Source organism: Callorhinus ursinus, unplaced genomic scaffold (assembly GCF_003265705.2).
Source record: "Callorhinus ursinus isolate GAN/ISIS: 27379988/994484 unplaced genomic scaffold, GSC_fseal_2.0 scaffold19, whole genome shotgun sequence".
Taxonomy (NCBI): domain Eukaryota; kingdom Metazoa; phylum Chordata; class Mammalia; order Carnivora; family Otariidae; genus Callorhinus; species Callorhinus ursinus.
The window spans coordinates 9105508-9124309 of NW_027397081.1; the positions used below are offsets into that span (position 1 = coordinate 9105508).

Consider the following 18802-nt stretch of genomic DNA (forward strand, 5'->3'; position numbering starts at 1 on the left):
TCAGAGCAGAGAGACCGCAGTCTGTTCTTCAGTGAGCTCTCCAGGCCACACCGTCTCCGTTTCTGTCCGTGCTGCTCTAAACTGCAGTGTCCTGGGTTGTGCGCCCCTCCGCAGCGCTCCCAGTCCTGCCTCCAGGTCGGAGCACGTCTCTGCCCTCTGTGCTTCTAAAACCGCCAGCCGCTCCCAGTTCCCCTGTTCCCCAGTTTGCAAGCCCAACCCCGCCGCTCTGGGTTTCTGCCCCGGGGGCTGCCCTAAAGTCCTTTCCCCGCTGCTGCCGGTCTGTGCCCCATCCCCAGCACGCGAGGCTGTTACTCACCGGCGGTGTAGGATCCCCACGGCCAGGCACCCTCCCGCTGCCGTTTATCCTCCGATATCTGCCCATGGAATCACGGCTCCCCGCTTCCTACCTTGAAACCAACCGCCTGCGATAGTCTGTAGAGATCCAGATCTTCTTACGTCTCAGGCTGATTTCGTGGGTGCTCAGAGTGGTCTGGTAGATATCCAGCTCAGTTCCGGGGACCAGTTGGAATAGAGTCCCCTACTCCTCCGCCATCTTTCCTCTCCCCCTTTATTTTACTTTTTTAAAGAGAGGGAGAGAGGGCTGGGCCAGTGGCACTCAGCATTATACAGGTTATCTACAACCTCTCTGACCTCTACTTTTCCACTTGCTCACTCTGCTGCAAAACCAATGATTGTCTTCCTGTTCCTCAACATTCCACCTGTATCTTCCTACTTGAGTCCCTTGGCACTTGGTGTTCACCCTGCATGAAATGTTTTTCCTCTAGCATCCACTTGCCTTCCTCCTTTAGTGCCTTTAGGATTTGATTCAATATCACCTTCTCTGGTTTTCCCTAGTCACCTTACTCTAAAATTAAGGGTAGACGAGTGAGGTGAGTGGTCAGTTTTCCCTTTAGTTCTTCCTTATTTGTCTCTTTATCATTATCTTACATACCGTATGTTTCATTTATTTATTATCCACTCTTTTAGAATGTAAGGTCCCTATGAGTAGAATTTTTACCCATTTTTTCACTGCTTATATCCAGGGCTCTTAGAATTCTATGTCTAGAACAGAGTACTCAAATCTTAGATGCATGAATGAATAAAGCAGTTAAGGATTAACAGGTAACTGGCTACAAGAGTTAGAGATGATTGCATGCTTTTATTGGCAAAATGTTACAGCTGTTTTATAATACATTTATTTGAAAATTAGACATGAAAAATGTATGTCCAGTGTATTATTTTATTCATTTAAACAGTTTTATGTAGATATATTTCACATACCATGTACCCATTTAAAGTTTACGATTTGGTGACTTCGAGGATATTCAGAGTTCTGTGACCATCACCACAATGAATTTTGGAACATTTTCATCATCCTGAAATGAAAGTATTCTCCCATTAGCCATAGCCCCCACCCCAATCCTCCCAGCCTCCCCAACCCTAGACAGTCACTTACCGTCTTTCTGTCTTAGATTTGCCTATTTTTGATATTTCCTATAGGGATAGGGATATCATTGAATCTGTAGATCAATTTGGGGAATATTGCCTTCTTAGCATTCCTCCTCCATGAATGTGGGGTGTCTTTCCATTTATTTAGGACTTTAATTAATCTTCTCTAAATTCTTTCAGTAATTTGTCCAGTTTTTTGAGTATAAGCTTTTGTACTTCTTTTGTTAAATTTATTCCCAGGGGGCGCCTGGGTGGCTCAGTCGTTAAGCATCTGCCTTCGGCTCAGGTCATGATCCCAGGGGACTGGGATCGAGCCCCACATCGGGCTCCCTGCTCCTTGGGAGCCTGCTTCTCCCTCTGCCTCTCTCTCTGTCTCTCTTTCTCTCATGAATTAAAAAAAAAAAAAAATTTATTCCTAGGTATTTTGTTCTTTTAACACTTATAAATTTCAGAGGGTTCATTGTTACTGTATAGAAATAGCATTGATTTTTGTATATTAATCTTGTATCCTACAACCTTATTTTTTATTTAGTGTGTTCCTTAAGATTTTATATATACAAAATCATGTCATCTCCAAATAGTGATAATTTTGCTTTTTCTTTTCCAATTTGGATGCCTTTTATTTTCTTTTCTTGCCCAACTTCTCTGGCTAGCACATCTAGTAAAATGTTGATTAGAAGTGGCAAAGTGGACATCCTTGTCTTGTTCTTGATCTTAAGACGAAGTAAGTCTTGCACCAGTGAAGTATATGATGATGGTTGTGGAACTTTTGTAGATCTGTTTTATCATCAGGTTCAGGAATTTCCTTTCTATTCCTAGTTTTTATGAAGTGGTGGTTGAATTTTGTCAAATGCTTTTTCTGTGTCTCTTGAGATGGTCATGTGATTTCTGTCTTTTTTCTATTAGTATTTTATTACATTAATTGACTTTCAGATGTTAAACCAACTTTGCATTCCTGGAACAAATTCCATTTGGTCATGGGTGAATAATCCTTTTCATATATTGCTGGATTTGGTTTGCTAGAATTTTTTTGAGGATTTTGGATCTCTATTCTTAAAGAGGTATTTGTAGTTTTGTTCTTTCTGGGCTGGTTTTTTTTTTGTTTTGTTTTGTTTTTTAATTGTGATATCTTGGTCTGGCTTTAGTATTGGGTTAATACTGACCTCATAGAATGAGTGGGGAAGTGTTTCCTCTTCTATTTTTTGGAAGATTTTGTGAAGAATTTATATTCTTTAAATGTTTAGTAGAATTCACCATTTGGGGAAGCCATCTGGGTCTAGGCTGTTCTGTGTGGTTAGTTTTTAAATTACCATTCAGTCTCTTTATTACTAGTTGTAGATTGATTCAGGGGTTCTATTCCTTTTTGATTCAGTTTTGGCAGTTCATATCTTTCTAGGAATCTTCCATTTCATCTAAATTATCTAATTTGTGGGATACAGTTCATAGCATTACCTACAAACCTTTTTATTTCAGTAGGGTCCATAGTAATGTTCTACTTCATTTCTGATTTTAGGAATTTGAGTCTTCTTTTTTCTTTGTCAGTCTAGCTAAACATTTATCATTTTGTTGATCCTTTCAAAGAACCAACTTTTGGTTTTGTTCAGATAAGTGAAAATGAAGGCATAACATACCGTAACTTAAGGGATGCAGCTAAAGGAGGGCTTACTAGGAAGCTTATAGCTGAAAAGGCCTACATTAAAAAAGATGAAAGAACCAACTTTTAGTTTCATTTCATCCTTTACGCCTCAGGACATTGGTATTCTTCCCCCACCACCCCCCGCCAGATGACAACTTTCAGTCTTTGGGAAGAGAGTTTAAGAAACTACAATGATTTCTTGTCTTTGCAGATGTTAGAAGGGAGAAGCAAAATTTCTGTCAATGACTTTATCATAAAAGCTTCAGCTTTGGCATGTTTAAAAGTTCCTGAAGCAAATTCTTCTTGGCTGGACACCGTTATAAGACAGTAAGTAAGATACTGCTGGGGAAAGTATATATCCATCAGCAGTTTTCTCGTGCTGTCTTATGTATAAGTAGGAGTGTCGGGTATGAGGAGAAATGGAGTACAGGAAGTGGACTTCTGTAGGCAAAACAGTTTGAAGACAATGTAAAACTGTTTATGAGATAATGCTAAGTTTAGTTAGTGAAGACTACAAATTCTTTGAGTTTAGAAGAGGGAGATAAGTTTACAGATGTGAATAACTTGGTAACAACTGTTACAAAGCAGGGTTGAAATGGTTTTTGTTCACCAATTAGTTCTGCTGAACTTTAATGGGGGCAAATTGAAAACAAAACCAAGAAACATTTGTTAACATTATGGTGGCATGTGACTGGCATGGTGCTCAGTGTCTTTCACATGTTTTCTCATTTTAATCCTTATGGCCACCTCATGAACTAGGGGCTTTCACTCCCATTTTACAGATGAAGAAACTGAGGATTCAAGGAGTTAACTAGCTTTCCTGAATTAATATGTTAGTGAGTAGCAATTCTGACTCCTGCACCGAGGCTTGTTCTACTATGTAGATTTTTTAGTATTATTATTAATTTAATTTCTATTAAAATAATAGCATATACATTAGAATATTGCTTCATGGCTTATGGTGACTTAGGTCTTACTTCTAAGAGGCAAATACAATTTTTTTTTTTTTTTTTAAGATTTTATTTCATTTTGGGGCACCTGGGTGGCTCAGTCGGTTAAGCGTCTGCCTTTGGCTCAGGTCATGATCCCAGGGTCCTTGCTCAGTGGGGAGCCTGCTTCTCCCTCTTCCTGGCACTCCCCCTACTGTGCTCTCTCTCTCTAACAAATAAATAAAATCTTTTAAAAAAAAGATTTTAGGAGCGTCTGGGTGGCTCAGTCGTTAAGCGTCTGCCTTCGGCTCAGGTCATGATTCCCAGGGTCCTGGGATCGAGCACCGCATTGGGCTCCCTGCTCGGCGGGAAGCCTGCTTCTCCCTCTCCCACTCCCCCTGCTTGTGTTCCGTCTCTCGCTGTGTCTCTCTGTCAAATAAATAAACAAAATCTTTAAAAAAAAAAAGATTTTATTTCATTTTATTTTATTTTTAAAGAGACAGCACAAGCAGGGAGGGCAGAGCAAGAGGGAGAGGAGGAGGATCTCACACAGGCTCCATGCTCATGCTCAGTGTGGGTCCCGGTGCAGGGCTCGAGCTCCCAGCCCTGACATCATGACCTCAGCCAAAATCAAGAGTCGGATGCCTAACTAACTGCGCCACCCAGGCGCCCCTGTCTTCGTATTTCTAAATAACATTTTTCACTTGCCCTTTATGGATTTTTCATTTTATCAACTGATTTGTTGTACCCTCCATACACACACACACGACAATCCTACCAAATCGATTATAGCACAAATTGTGGATAAATCAATATTCAGTATTAATATTTTTATGCCTATGAAAATATTATTTATAACTAAGACATGTAGTATGCTGTGAATACTGGCCAAACTGATCTTAATGGTTACCTAAGGAGGGCCTGTGTACTCATCATCAATTCTTTCTGAAAGTTTCCTAGAGAACTCTAAACCATTTTCCAGTCTTATCAAACATAATAGGTAACCTGCTTATTCTAATTTTTTCCTTGGTCACCACCCTCTTGGAGAACATTTGAAGGTCTTACTATTCCTATAGACTATATTAGTTTCCTAGGGCTTCTGTATAAATTACCACAAAATTGGTGGCTTAAGACAAAAATTTATTCTTAGTTCTGAAGGCCTGAAGTCCAAAAGCAAGGTGTTAGCAAGGCTGCACAGCCTCCATAGGCTCTAGGGGAGAATCTTCCCTTGCTTTTTCCAGTTTTGATGGCTCCAGGCATTCGTTGGCTTGTGGCTACATAACTCCAAACTCACATGGCCTTCTTCTCTTCTGTCTCTTACAAGTACACTTGGCATTGGATTTAGAGCCCACCCAGATAACCTAGGATGATTTCATCTCAAAATCCTGATTAACCTGTAAAGATTTTTTTTTTTTTAAATTTGACAGAGCGCACAAGCAAGGGGAGCGGGAGAGAAAGAAGCAGGCTCCCCGCTGAGCAGGGAGCCCAATGTGGGGCTTGATCCCAGGACCCTGGGATCATGACCTGAGCCGAAGGCAGATGCTTAACCCGCTGAGCCACCCAGGTGCCCCTGCAAAGATCTTTTTATTAAATAAGGTCACATTGATAGATTCTGGGATTAAGACAAAGAACTATCTTTTAGAGAGCTGTTACGAACATCTGTGTACAATGTTCTGTGTTGACTTATGTTTTTATTTTTCTTGGGTTGAAGTAGAATTACTGGGTCATAGGGTAAATTAATATTTAACCTTCTAAGAGTATCTGAGAAAACACTTCTTTGATGAGCAGATTAAGGTTACAGGCCAAGTTCTGTGAATTGTTCATTAGTTCCTACCAAATGCCCGTCATTCATTTGTTTATATAGCCATTCAGCAAATATTGAACAGGTACTGTCTGCTATATTTAGTGGTGAGCAAGATAAGAAACACCATGCTTACTCTGTTAGGAGGAAGATTTTGGAGTGACAGGACAATTAGAAGAAAGCAGTATTGGGGGCGCCTGGGTGGCTCAGTCAGTTAAGCGGCTGCCTTGGGCTCAGGTCGTGATCCCAGGGTGCCAGGATCCCTGCTCAATAGGAAACACATGGGGCTCCCTGCTCAATGGGAAGCCTGCTTCTCCCTCTGCCTGCTGTTCCCGCTGCTTGTGCGCTCCTTCCATGTGACAAATAAATAAAAATCTTTAAGAGAAAGAAAGCAGTATTTGCTGTGATACCTTCGCCATAGCCCAGCTGTGGTAGCTGCTTAAGGGGTCACACATTATTATTCAACCAGGTACTTGTGTTTGCAAGTGACAGTCCCACTGCCCCTGGTCAGCTTGGGCACACTGAGGGAGGGATTTGGAACCCATAATATTCTAAAGCTTGAGCCTAGAAGTAGCTGGAGTTCTTCCTTCATGTGAGGTTTTAATTTTTTCTCATTTGTAGAGAACACTTCGGCAGGGGCCCTAACACAAAGCCCAGGGAGGCTGTGGATACAATTTAAGAATTTGGGAACTTGGATGAGGGGGAAAAATCATTCCTTTCCACTAACCTCTAACTGAAATTTGGCATTTCCTCCTACTATAAATGTAGAGGACAAATCAAAGAGGTATTATTAACAGTACTTGTACTGGTGACCAGTAAAAATCACTTATTTTCATATCAGATTGTAGTTGTTGCATGTGTCTTTTAAATAGGGGTTTTTTTTGCTTATCACTATGTCAAAATTTTAGCAGTTATTAGACCTCTTGCCAGATCTTGTTACTGAGTTAATACATATATCACAATTTTGAATTTCGGTATAGTTGTTTTTTTATTTAGTTGTATCTGTTTTGTTTTTGGTTATTGAATATTTTATGTTTTGTGTTAAAAATACGTATTCTGAGAAGGGACCCAGATGCAAAGGTATCCGTGGCATAACACAGATTAGGAATCCTCCTTTTATCTTCTGAGACACTACCACCCTACACCCTGAGCTCTTTTTCTCCCACAACACAGTCCTCTCCCTCCACTCTTCCTTCCATCTGCTCAAACTCTGCCTGCAGACTCCGCTTCTCGCAGTCCACTTCATCTCAAAATTCAAGAAGTTCTTTTTGTGTAATTCTCACTGAATGCTGGGCCTTTTCCACATGTACCCATGTGTCAGTCAAGGTAGGTGCAAGGCAGTTAGAGCACATGTGAAACCAACCTACTGACACATTTCTTGTTCATTTTTAAAAAGTCCAAGTTAAGGGGCACCTGGGTGGCTCAGTCGTTAAGCATCTGCCTTCGGCTCAGGTCATGATCCCAGGGTCCTGGGATCGAGTCCCACATCGGGCTCCCTGCTCCGCGGGAAGCCTGCTTCTCCCTCTCCCACTCCCCCTTCTTGTGCTCACTCTCTCACTGTGTCTCTCTCTGTCAAATAAATAAATAAATAATCTTAAAAAAAAAGTCCAAGTTAAGAGGGCATAGCAAAATGTGAAAACCAGGAAAGATATCCCTCTGGCTGAAAAGTATCCCAAACTGAGGTAAATGTCAATATTCTTGCTTAACCTGACACATAAGCTCTTGATAAATACTGTGATGATTACTGAAATTTCCTTTTTTTTCTTTTGAAATAGAAACCATGTTGTGGATATCAGTGTTGCAGTCAGTACTCCTGCAGGGCTCATTACACCTATTGTATTTAATGCACATATAAAAGGACTGGAAGCCATTGCTAATGATGTTGTTTCTTTAGCAACCAAAGCACGAGAGGGTAAACTACAGCCTCATGAGTTCCAGGTAAGGTATTATTTATTTCCCTTCTGAATGTTAAGAATTATATTATATTTAAGGGTGGCATAATTCTGGGTACCTGGGTGGCTCAGTCGGTTGAGTGTCTTGGGCTCAGGTCATGATCCTGGGGTCCTGGGATAGAGCCCTACATTGGGCTCCCTGCTCAGCGGGGAGTCTGCTTCTCCCTCTCCCTCTGCCCCTCTTCACTACTCGTGCTCTCTCTTTCTTAATAAATAAAATCTTTAAAAAAAAAAGGGTGGCATAATGCTTTTATTGCATTTTTCACCTTTGATTCTGCCTTATATTCTTACACATGTCCCTGAAAATATAGAGAAAGTGAATACCCTATCAAAATCTGAAAAGACATTTTCCAGCAGTTTGCAAAACTTATGACTTACGTTCATACTGTAATGGTTATATATTTTATTATATATTATATTATTATATATATTATATATTTTCATTAAAGTGTATTCCATTAAGGCCTGCCTTTTTTTTCCCCTTTCAAATAAGAATTGTATATATTCAGGATATATAGCTTTGATGTTTTGCTCTATGTATTGTGAGATACATTGTGAGATGATCATAGTTAAGCTAAGTCACATCTGTCACCTCATGCTGTTTTCCTTTCCTTTCCTTTTCTAATTGTTTTTTATGGTAGTTCAGAGGCCTTTCTTAAAGATTATCTTAAGGTCTTTCCACAGAACATTTGTCTTTTTTTTCTGGCTTATGTTGACAAGCAATTAACATGATCTGTTTTTAATCTCTTTTCCTCTAGGGTGGCACTTTCACAATCTCCAATTTAGGAATGTTTGGAATTAAGAACTTCTCTGCTATTATTAACCCACCTCAAGCATGTATTTTGGCAATTGGTGCTTCAGAGGATAGACTGGTTCCAGCAGATAATGAAAAAGGGTAAGTACCAAAATAAAGGAGTTGTAAGTTCATTTTCATTACATAATACCTGTTTGTTTTTTGGTGGTTGTTGTGGTGCGTTTTTGTTTCTTTTTACATTATACCTGTGTTTGAGTCTAAGTTTTATAATTGTCATGGCCTATTGGAGCTTCAGGTAGAATCAGGCGTAAGTATAGAATGAAGTTTCTCAGGGCAGCAACTCTTCTTTTACTAAATGCAGTTAATCCTATTTGAAAGGGGAAGCCTTATTTACTATAGGTGAGGGGTGAGCATACTTTTCCTTGGAGCCAGGTTGTAAATATTTTAGGCTTTCTGAGTCATGGTGTCTGTTGCAGATACTCTGACGTTGTAGTGAGAAAGCAGACATAGGCAATACATAAATGAATTCCAGAAAACCTGCATTTGGCAGGATTTGGCCCGTGGGCTGTAGTTTGCCAGCCCATGCTCCAGATGGCTGTTTGGTCTGTCAATCTAGAGGGTGAGGCAGAGGTGTATAGTACGTTAGTACGTTAAGAGTAGGTGGAAAATAGTATTACCTGGTTGGAGATTGGCATTTGAGTTGGTTACTGGCTAAAAACTAGGGATTGCTTTCAGAATACCTAATAATGTTTTTATCTTTTTCTAGATTTGATGTGGCTAGCATGATGTCTGTTACACTCAGTTGTGATCATCGGGTTGTGGATGGAGCAGTTGGAGCCCAGTGGCTTGCTGAATTTAGAAAGTACCTTGAAAAACCTATCACCATGTTGTTATAATTAACCCAGGAATTTCTAGACTCTCCCAGGTCACAATGTTCATTCTTACCAAGATATAAATATGTTATTACACAGGTTTTTTTTTATTTTAAAGTTAACCAGTTATTTTTGAGTCTGTCCAGATAAGTTATTTGTAATGGGCATCACTGAATTTTTCAAATGACAATTACACCCACATATTGTACACATTTAATGAACACCAGATTTTGAGCTGTGTATTCCTAGTCAAGGGAACGTGTGGCTTGGCCCTTTGGTGATAAGTACTTCCACTGGGAAATGCAGAGGTAGAATTCTGGTTCCCTATTGAAACAGATATATAAAGGTAATCTGAATGAAACCTTGAGGTTTTGAAATTTAATTGCCTCAAATGTTTTGCTCATATTTGAGGGAAAGAGAAGTCACGGAAAGAGAAAAGTCCGTTCTCTTAGAGAAAGGGTTTGAATTGAAGCTTGATTTTGGAATTTAACCCTAATTTAAATTTTTCTGTGACATGATCTTGGTTTATCATGGATGGGAAGGGTAGAGAACTTCAAGGAAAATAACTGAAATTTTAAAAGTTAACTTTTTCTTAGACTTCTTCAACCAGCTGTCCTTTATTTTTCTATGAATCCTGAAATGGTTGTTTTTACCTCTTGAGATGAAGATATATATAAACCAGCTACTTGGTATAAATGAGAATTTGTGTGGGTATTTATTTAAACAACTTACATACATAATTTTGAGAGCAGAATTTAAAATTACCTCCAAATAAAAGAATATGCTTGTAGAATTTAACAGAAAGTAGAAATTATTCCTTGAAGATTAATTGGTGGTTATTTGCAAATGAACTTAATTATCAGAATCTGTTACTCATATAACTTTGGAAAACTGTATCAAGTAACTGTGGAATAAGTGTACATATGTAAAATACGGTTTCTAGTGAGATGTGTGCCAAAGTCCATTTATCACCAAATCCTGTCTGAAAGGAAAAGGGGGAGAGGGACATTGGTAAGCAGTTGGGAGTGCTAAAAGATTAGAAGCGAAGTGGTCATTTCTACTTGGATAAAGTAAAAAATGTTCAGTGTGTACAAAGAAAGTGTTCTGTGTTTTTCCACCCGATGTTGTCTCATGTACAATAAGAAAGTCCTAAAATCCTATTGGAAAGAAAAAAAATAGTTTAGGTTGCTTGCTGCCTTACCAGCCTAAATATTTTTTTCCAGTTTGTTACAGTTTGCCTTTCTTAGGGGAGGGGGAGTAGAAGAGGTGATACTCGGGATAATAAAAATGAATTTGGAATATTGTCACAATTCCAGACTTTCTATTGATGTGTTTTAATAAATTATTTGGAATTGTTTATGACTATTTAAAATAAATCTATCCAGTGTTTCTGTGTATATATGTGGAGCAGTCTCCTGAAATTTAGGTCTTTCAGTGTTGAATCTGTTTCTAAATGTTCTTTATTACATGGTGCAGAAGTGACACTGCATATATTCCAGAATATTTTCCCTTGCTGTATTATGAAAACAGTACATTAAATTGATTTTTCAGTAATTAGTAATGTTAGCTTGAATTGAAGATTATGAAGAAGGAACAAGCTTATCACAAGGGACCATCACTATGAGCCACATCTGGTTCAGATACACGAAACGTCAGAGATAATTCATTCTTGGCAAATGCTTATGGCTCTGTCTGTTGTTCCCTTGAAAGAATAGTAAAAGGTTGTCTTCTAATAAAAATTATTTTGAGTTAAAAATTAATCTGAAGTATAATCTGAATTATAAACCTAAATGGATTCAGTCTATTTCTCTTACCAGAACTGAAAGAAAAAAAGTTAAAAATTTTGGTTGAAATTATTTAAAAATTAAACTGTTTTCGGTGTGTCTTGTCTAATTTTTAATCTGTTGGTAATTATTTTTCACATTAAACCAAAGCCAGAGATAGCTATATACGTGTACACTCTTTAATACAAATGCATTTGAAGCATGTAGAATTAGTAAAATAAAGGACTGAGTTTAGGAGGATATAATCTAACACTTTAAGCTCAAGGAGTTACTGAAGCACCTCATGGTGGAGTGTGCCACACAGCAAGATGAAAGCGTAATCTGGCTGTGTTAGATATTTTACACCAATCCCGAGGTTTGTGAGTGAAGTTATGGTATCCCAAGGCATGGTCTGAAAAAGGAGTTAACTAGCCTGAGATCATATGAATGTGTTCCAAGGAGTACTCCTTACCTAGTAATGCACAAACCCTGGAATACATGGGAAAATAATCACCCAAGTTTGTAGGGGCACCTGGGAGGCTCAGTCGGTTGAGTGTCTGACTCTTGGTTTCGGCTCAGGTCATGATCTCCAAGTGGTGAGATTGAGCCCTGCACTGGGGGTCCCTGCTTCTCCGTCTCCCCCTGCCTCTCCCCCTGCTCACACAGACACTCTCTCAAATCTTAAAAAAAATAAACCAAGCTTATAGAAAAATCTAGTCTCAAAGATAATTAATATCCATCTCACTTTCCAGTTTCAAGGAAAGAAATTTTGGTAAGATTCAGATTAAACTACTCCACAGTTATTAATGTTCTTCCTGGGCAAAGTTTGGTATTTTGGGGGAGAGGGAGGAGGAGGGGAAATTTCTATGAATATAAAAATCCATTGAAATAAGTAAAATATTTTGGAAAATAACAAGGATGTAAATTTAAAATTTTAAAAATGCTAGATTTTGATATGCATTTTATTAATGAGTACACAAACATAGCTGCTGACAAAAGTAACACCCAAGTGCCAAGAGTGCCAGAGCAGAGATTCCACCAGTTCTATGTGGTTAGGTATGAGAGTTTGTAGGTCAAGTATTGATGGTGATTTTGTAGAAAAGAAGGTAAGGTGAAAGCATTCCAAGTTTTTTTGAGGGATGAGACTATAATAGGGGTGTTAACTTTAGGACATTATACAGTTCTGGAAAATCTTCAGATGGTAAATTATCCTATTGCTGGGAGAATTCAAATCCAGACCAGGCTTAAAATTATGTTTTTAAGTATCACATACCAATTGCTTCTGTTCTATATACTATATTAGTTTCTAAAGTAAGTTAAAAAGCTTTAAAATTAATAAGGACTTTAAAAACATTACGTTGAACTAGAAACATAATGAAGCTGTACTGTATCTAGGAAAGATGATTTAAGGATGCTTAAACATCAAAGTTAATACCTCTGTATTGAACAACCATCTGACAGATGAAGTTGATTAATATATCCTTCTGTCTTTTTTTTTTTTTTTAAGATTTTATTTATGTATTTGGGAAAGAGAATGAGAGGAAGAGAGAGCATGAGAGGGTGGAGGTTCAGAGGGAGCCCGATGTGGACTCGATCCCAGGACTCCAGGATCATGACCTGAGCCACCCAGGTGCCCCAATATATCCTTCTGTCTTAAAATTATTTTCATAGGATAAAGGCACTTGTCCCAAAGTCACATCCTTTTTCTTAGGGTTAGATTTATTTTGCATCTTCTGTACAATAACATCCTGTTAGTGTTACTGCATCATGGTATCCAGTCCACAGACAAGTCTATATTTGATATTATAAGGTCTGACGGGTAGCTTGGACTCCCATCAGAACTGTTTTATAGAAGTACAGAGGTTCATAGAAGCATAAGTTTGCATACTACTACATTGGCCCTGTAACTTTATAGCTGGAGGAAACTTTCACTGCTTCAGTTCCTCTTGGTAATAGAAAATTTACAGTTTGAGATTTATTCCTGATGTAAAAATTTGCTAGAGACAACCAAGTAAACCAGAATTTAAACCGGTAAACCAAGAATTTTCACAATTTACTTGGAAACAGAATTTTCCCAAATGACAGTTTGTTACTTTAAGACCATTAGAAATAGCTTCAAAACAAGTATATCATGGCAATACTGTTTTTAATGGTTTATGCTTCTAGCCAAGTTTGAGGAGAAAGTTAAAAAAAAAGATAAACATTAAGTTGATGAGAAAATCTCATTCCATCAAAAAGAACTCTTAGAAAATACTAGTGTTTAAGGTAAACCACTACCTCTTCACCCATAATGAAGGTCCTATCATTCACATGCCTTTATCACTGAAAACTCAAAGCAGATGATGCTCTTATTATACCAATGGCATTGTGACGATTAAGGTAGCTTTCTCTTTGATAAATCTGGCTGTAGTCATTTCAGTATCCACAGATTCTGGAAGATTCAGATGTAATCTGTACTTCTCCGAGACCTCAATCAATAAATCATCCTAAGAATAACAAACCAAAGTATTTTAAAATATGAAAATAGAAAGTATTTCCCGGTTAAAATATGTTACTGGATTATTCACAGTTATTCACTCCTTTCCCATAAGAGGAGGATCTTACTGCCATGTGACTTGCAATGAACTGTGCAGTTGCTGCTGTAACTCCCTGAGGTTTTTTGTTACTGCTGCTCAATACGTCAAAAGTTAACTGATACAGTGCCATAAATTGGGTGTTGCCATCCTAGACTATGTGGCATTGACTTTCTGGCTGACCAGCAAACAGCGAGGAAAACGTATTGGCAATAGGAAAAATGGTGATCCATGTTTTATAGTGGTAAAGCCCTTAGTAAAACCAGCAGAGTAATGTGAAAGACAACTAACTGCACCTCATTAATGTGTGGCTTTAGGTAAAGAAGTGTGAAAACAGAATGTTGGTAACACGCATTGTTTCTATTGGCTACATTTAATAAGCTACAACAAAAAGAGATGAGCTTAGAAAAGAATTTCCTAGTTTGCAAGTAGGATTGAAAGACTATACAAAGCCCCAAAATTCTAAGACTTAAGGACTGAGAAATGGAACTAATTTTTATTTTAAACCAGTAAAAAATAAAATTGAGAATTTACTTCTTAGCAACAAAGACTAAGCCTAGAAGTGAAGATTGAATCACAAAGAGTCATTATACTCTTTGTTACTCTAACTGGATTAAGGTGGAGCTCAGTTAATCCTTACATTTGGCTCAAACGACAGCAATTAAGTAAAAAAAGACAGGCCATTGAAAAAGGGACATGTCTAATAAAGAATCGTGGGGTGTGGCACTGATTAGAATCAAAGAAGTAAAATGCTACTAGTCTAGACTAAAACATTTAAAATAACTTTTGGATCCCCAACATTCCAAAAGCGTGTAACAGGGTGAGTAAACTGCTCAGCAGGTAAGGATGGCCTATTCTCCAATGTTCTTTTCCGACGTGGCCAGTGTGGGTAAGAAAAAGGTAAACATCACCCAAAGAATGAAGCTGAAAGTCATGGAAAACAATGGAACTAGGGGGCTAGGTAATCAAGGAATCTTGTAATGGGACCTAACCAAGAACATCCTCTACTTCCAGGAAAGGGACCCTCACAATATCTGCCTTCCAGGATTTCAGAATTGCTGTGTGCCAATAGCTGCTGTGTGCCTCATATTTAACCCCCTTTCCAAACTGAGACTGTTAATTATGGTTATTCTCTCTCCATCCCACATTGTACGGTGCATGTGGCTATGGCAGTCGACTACTCGTCTTTGTAGTTCATAGGTCTGTGGTTCAAGAGGAAAGTGCAGATTACAATGGCAAAATCCTGTATTTTAGAGTCTGATACTGGGATTGGAAATGTCTTTCTTGGGGAAAGAAGCAAATATTTGTGTCCTTGAGAGTTGGACTGTGGTAGATTATAGGACTTTGCCAATGTTTTGCTCTTCTTTTGTATAATATAATAAGGATTATACATCCTTGCCATTTGAATTCCTGTGACTACCTGTGAGAATATTCTTCCCAGCCCCGTTGATGTAGGATTTGGCCTGGTGCCTTAACTTTGGCTAACAGAATGTGAGTAATAGTGATATATATGATCTCTGAGAGAAAGTTTTAGGATCTATTGCATGGCTTGGCCATTTCTATTTTCCCTCTTTCATGAGAATGGCATATCTCACCTGTATCTTGAAATATGGAAGACTCCTGGAACAGAGCAGGCCTACCTGACATACAACCTGAGCAAATTGCTATAAACCACAGAGATTGTGGAGTTTGTTACTACAGCATAATATGGTAAATGTTGACTGATACAAATTTATAGTATTACCTGTTCAACTTACCTCAGAAACACTAAGATCACAGAGAGATACTGAATTAATACCAGGTAATTCAACTTTTATTTCAATTTCCAGAGGTTTCTCATTCTGGTCAGCCACAATTTTTAATTCATAGGCTGGTTCCTTCATCTCTACCTGGATCTCTGTACTGGAAATCTCCTCAATCAGACACCTTGTTTTGCTTGAAACTTCACCTTTTGGCAATAAAAGCTGAAAGTGATCTGAATTGCTCACAGTCCTACTTATCTGTTCAGGGGTTAGTTCTTATGGGAAAAAGGGGGGGGAGATGAAATCACAAAATTAATCAACAACATAAAATACTATCAGGCTATGAACTGTAACATATGTGGCATTAGCCAAAATGGCAGATAAGCTGAAGCTAATTTAGTTTGGGAATCTAAAACGAATCTTCAACCTGGGGCACCTGGGTGGCTCAGTCAGGTTAAGCGTCTGACTCTTGAATTCAGTTCAGGTCATAACCCTAGGATCGCGAGATCCAGCCCAGAGCTGGGCTCCGTGCTTGGGGGGGGGGGTCTGCTTGAGATTCTCTCTCTCTCTCTCTGCACCCCTCCCATCCCCCCCCCATGCTCTCTCTCTCTTTCAAATAAACAAAAAATTTTTTTAAATAAAATCTTAAAAAAAAAAACTTAAACCAAAGACTTGGTTAAAAAATTTGCAGGATTTAAAAATCTTTAAGGACATGTTAATATTTCTAATATCTAATCTTTATATTTTTCTATCTTAAGTTTCTCATCTTCTAAAACCGAGACTTTTGGTTTGCAAAACGTACACAGGATGCAAAACAATTTTAAATCAGTTAAATTTTCCATTTACAGTCATTAACTTACCCTTTCTCATTTTCTCTCTTAAATCTGTGGGGTCAGCTTGCATTCCTATCAGATTTTGTTTCATCCTTTGAATGCTTCCTTTTATTCTAAATTTAGTGATACTGTAAGAGTATGAGAGAGTGAACTGGAATTGTTCCTCAATGCATTTCATGGTCATCCGTATTAACTGATCTTTTTTCACTTGGTCCTTTTCTGCTGCCTGGAGAACATCAGGATTGTAGGCAACATCGATGACTGTATAAACATCTGTGTGTGTAATTCAGAGGATGTGAAATGAGGACAACTTGTTCCACTGATGATACTGTCAGATAATATATTAAGTCATAATCCTGGATAAAGCTAGAAAGCAAAATTCTATTCCTGTATTTTTCAGAGGTAATCACAATGGTGCCAAATATACAAATTTCCAATTAGGGCATTTCTTGGCATTTTATATGGGTTACTATTAGAAAAATTGAATAGCATTCAATTTATATAAATAAATAAAGGTATGCTTATTAGTTATTAACTACATTATAACCCAATAAAATATTTTACTTGTAATGCCTTTTACCAAGTAAAATCTGGTCCATGCTTATTCCCAACAGAGTTTTTAAAATGTGCTTTCTCTCCCTTAATTCTATGTACCTGATGTCTCAGACATATCTTCTGGTCTGCCAACACTTAGAGGTACTGGATGAGTGGTTGACTGGGGAGCTGGGATCCTTTTCCACTGACACAGGTTAATAAAAAGTACTTTTTCCTTTGGTTTCTAAAAAACAAATAATTTTGCATATCTCAAAATCTAGTGTTTTTTTTCATTTAAAAATAATATCCTAAAGGTAACTCACCACAGAATTTGAAGTGAGAATTTTAGTCTCCAAGTAAGCCATTCCAGGCATTTAAACTGTGTTTGAAAATTGTACTGTTACCTCATTTCCCCCAAGCTGCTGACTTTTCAAGATCCAGTTGTTGCTCCCAGAAGAACTGGGACGAAGGAGAGGGAACCGATCTAAACAGCTATTCAGGGTGAATATGACCCTATTTCACCACTTCCTTACCTCCCAGCCAAGTAAGTTCTCTTCATTTGAAAGACTTCCAATTCTACAAGTCTCTGTTAAATCATTACATTACTTTTTTTTTTTATTCTAGTAGAAAATGACTTTGAGATCTCCAAAATATATCATAGGTGAATTTCCCATTCTTACTCCTTCAACATAATCTTCCATACTATGTTTCACTCTCCCTTTAGAGTGGCGCTTCCCCTCAAGGTTTCTTAAAGTAGCAATAGCTAAAGGTAAGTGATTCTCTGATTATTCCAGGATTCTTTCGCTCAAGATCTCCCATCCCTGGGGACCAACACTACATACCAGGATCCTGGTTTGTAGACAGAGCTGTGGCTCTGGGGTGGCACAGAGCTGTTTCCCTTCTTTCAGCTGCTGTTGAATGAACTTCTCGTAGCTCTCAGGATTAGTTTCAGCCAGATCATCTAGGAGGTTCCAGAACTGAGTAACCTGAGTGAGCAGACCCTTTGAGGAAGACTCCATGATTGAGGTAAACAGGCCTCTTGAGTCTGTGGAAAGATAGGACTTCAGGGGGAAAAAGCTCTGTGTAACTAATGGTTCATTTCTTGTTTTGGAGGAGGAGGAACAACAAACAGGTCAGGAGTTGTTCTGGTGAAGTTAGCCCCTGTGTCTAGAAGACTGTGGCTCAGCACCACTTTTCTTTACCTTATTCTCTAATTATCTAGTCCCCCTCAGACAAGTCCTCACCTCTGCCTAGACTCTCAACAGCACTGAGGGTAGAGCAGTCAGTTACCGGTTACCCGGTGACCGATCTCTTGTTCCGATACCTGGGTATTGGCTGACTGGTGCCTGTCCAGTCCTGAAATTGCCAGAGAGCTACAGGAGACTTCCTCACAGCTTAGTAGTTAAAAGCAAGGATTCTGGAGCCAGAGTGCCTAGATCCCAATCTTAGCTTTATCACGTACTAGGTGTGGTACCTTGAGCAAGGAAGTTATGTGTCAGTCTATTCTCAAAGTGAAGACGATAATACCTATCTCGTAGGGTTATTGTGACAATTAAGTATGCTCATATGGAGAGGCTAGGACACTTCGGAAGCAGCAGGAGAATACTAATATCTCATCTGTGTCTCCTCCCTCGCTCTCCTCTCCCACCGGACAGGCGTCCCACAGCAGCCACAGAAGGAGGAAAAGAGGTTTGGGTTCCCCGAATACTACAGTAGGGTTAAACTAAACGGGAAGTTTAACTAAAGGACAATCTTCCCAGAGGTCCGCGAACCCACCTCTTCTCTCGGTTCCTTGACAAACCGCGACGCCTGTTACTAGGGTAACCGGACCGGGTACAACATCTAACTGGGTCCGGAAAGCTCCAGGAAGAAAGGATTTTTAGCATCCAGTTCCGGAATCTCCCCGCTTCTGGTGTCGGGCTTGCTTTTCGGCCGAGGCCGACCCACTTCTTTCCCAGGGAGGC

At 38.8% G+C, this 18802-nt stretch overlaps 2 protein-coding genes across 3 annotated transcripts in view; one reads left to right on the top strand and one right to left on the bottom strand.

Moving 5' to 3' along the window:
• The window catches only part of DLAT (dihydrolipoamide S-acetyltransferase), a 37649-nt gene extending 26363 nt beyond the window's left edge, over positions 1-11286 (top strand). Inside the window, exons 11-14 of the mRNA XM_025893355.2 lie at positions 3297-3412; positions 7591-7753; positions 8526-8662; positions 9288-11286. Coding sequence (XP_025749140.1) covers positions 3297-3412; positions 7591-7753; positions 8526-8662; positions 9288-9417 — 546 coding nt within the window. The 3' untranslated portion in view covers positions 9418-11286. The remainder of the gene's footprint in view (positions 1-3296; positions 3413-7590; positions 7754-8525; positions 8663-9287) is intronic.
• A 1999-nt stretch (positions 11287-13285) lies between these two features.
• PIH1D2 (PIH1 domain containing 2) lies at positions 13286-18752 on the bottom strand. Of its 2 annotated transcripts, none has more exons than XM_025893357.2 (6): positions 18615-18752; positions 17681-17899; positions 16959-17082; positions 16332-16577; positions 15487-15746; positions 13286-13642 (listed from the first exon to the last, which is right to left on the bottom strand). In XM_025893357.2, exons 2-6 carry the CDS (start codon positions 17855-17857, stop codon positions 13508-13510), a joined length of 942 nt encoding a protein of 313 aa, XP_025749142.1. In that variant the 5' UTR covers positions 17858-17899; positions 18615-18752; the 3' UTR covers positions 13286-13507. The 2 variants fall into 2 exon arrangements, with proteins under 2 accessions (XP_025749142.1, XP_025749143.1); XM_025893358.2 differs by having other exon boundaries at positions 17681-17883; positions 18615-18743.
• Between the last annotated feature and the right edge of the window lie 50 nt (positions 18753-18802).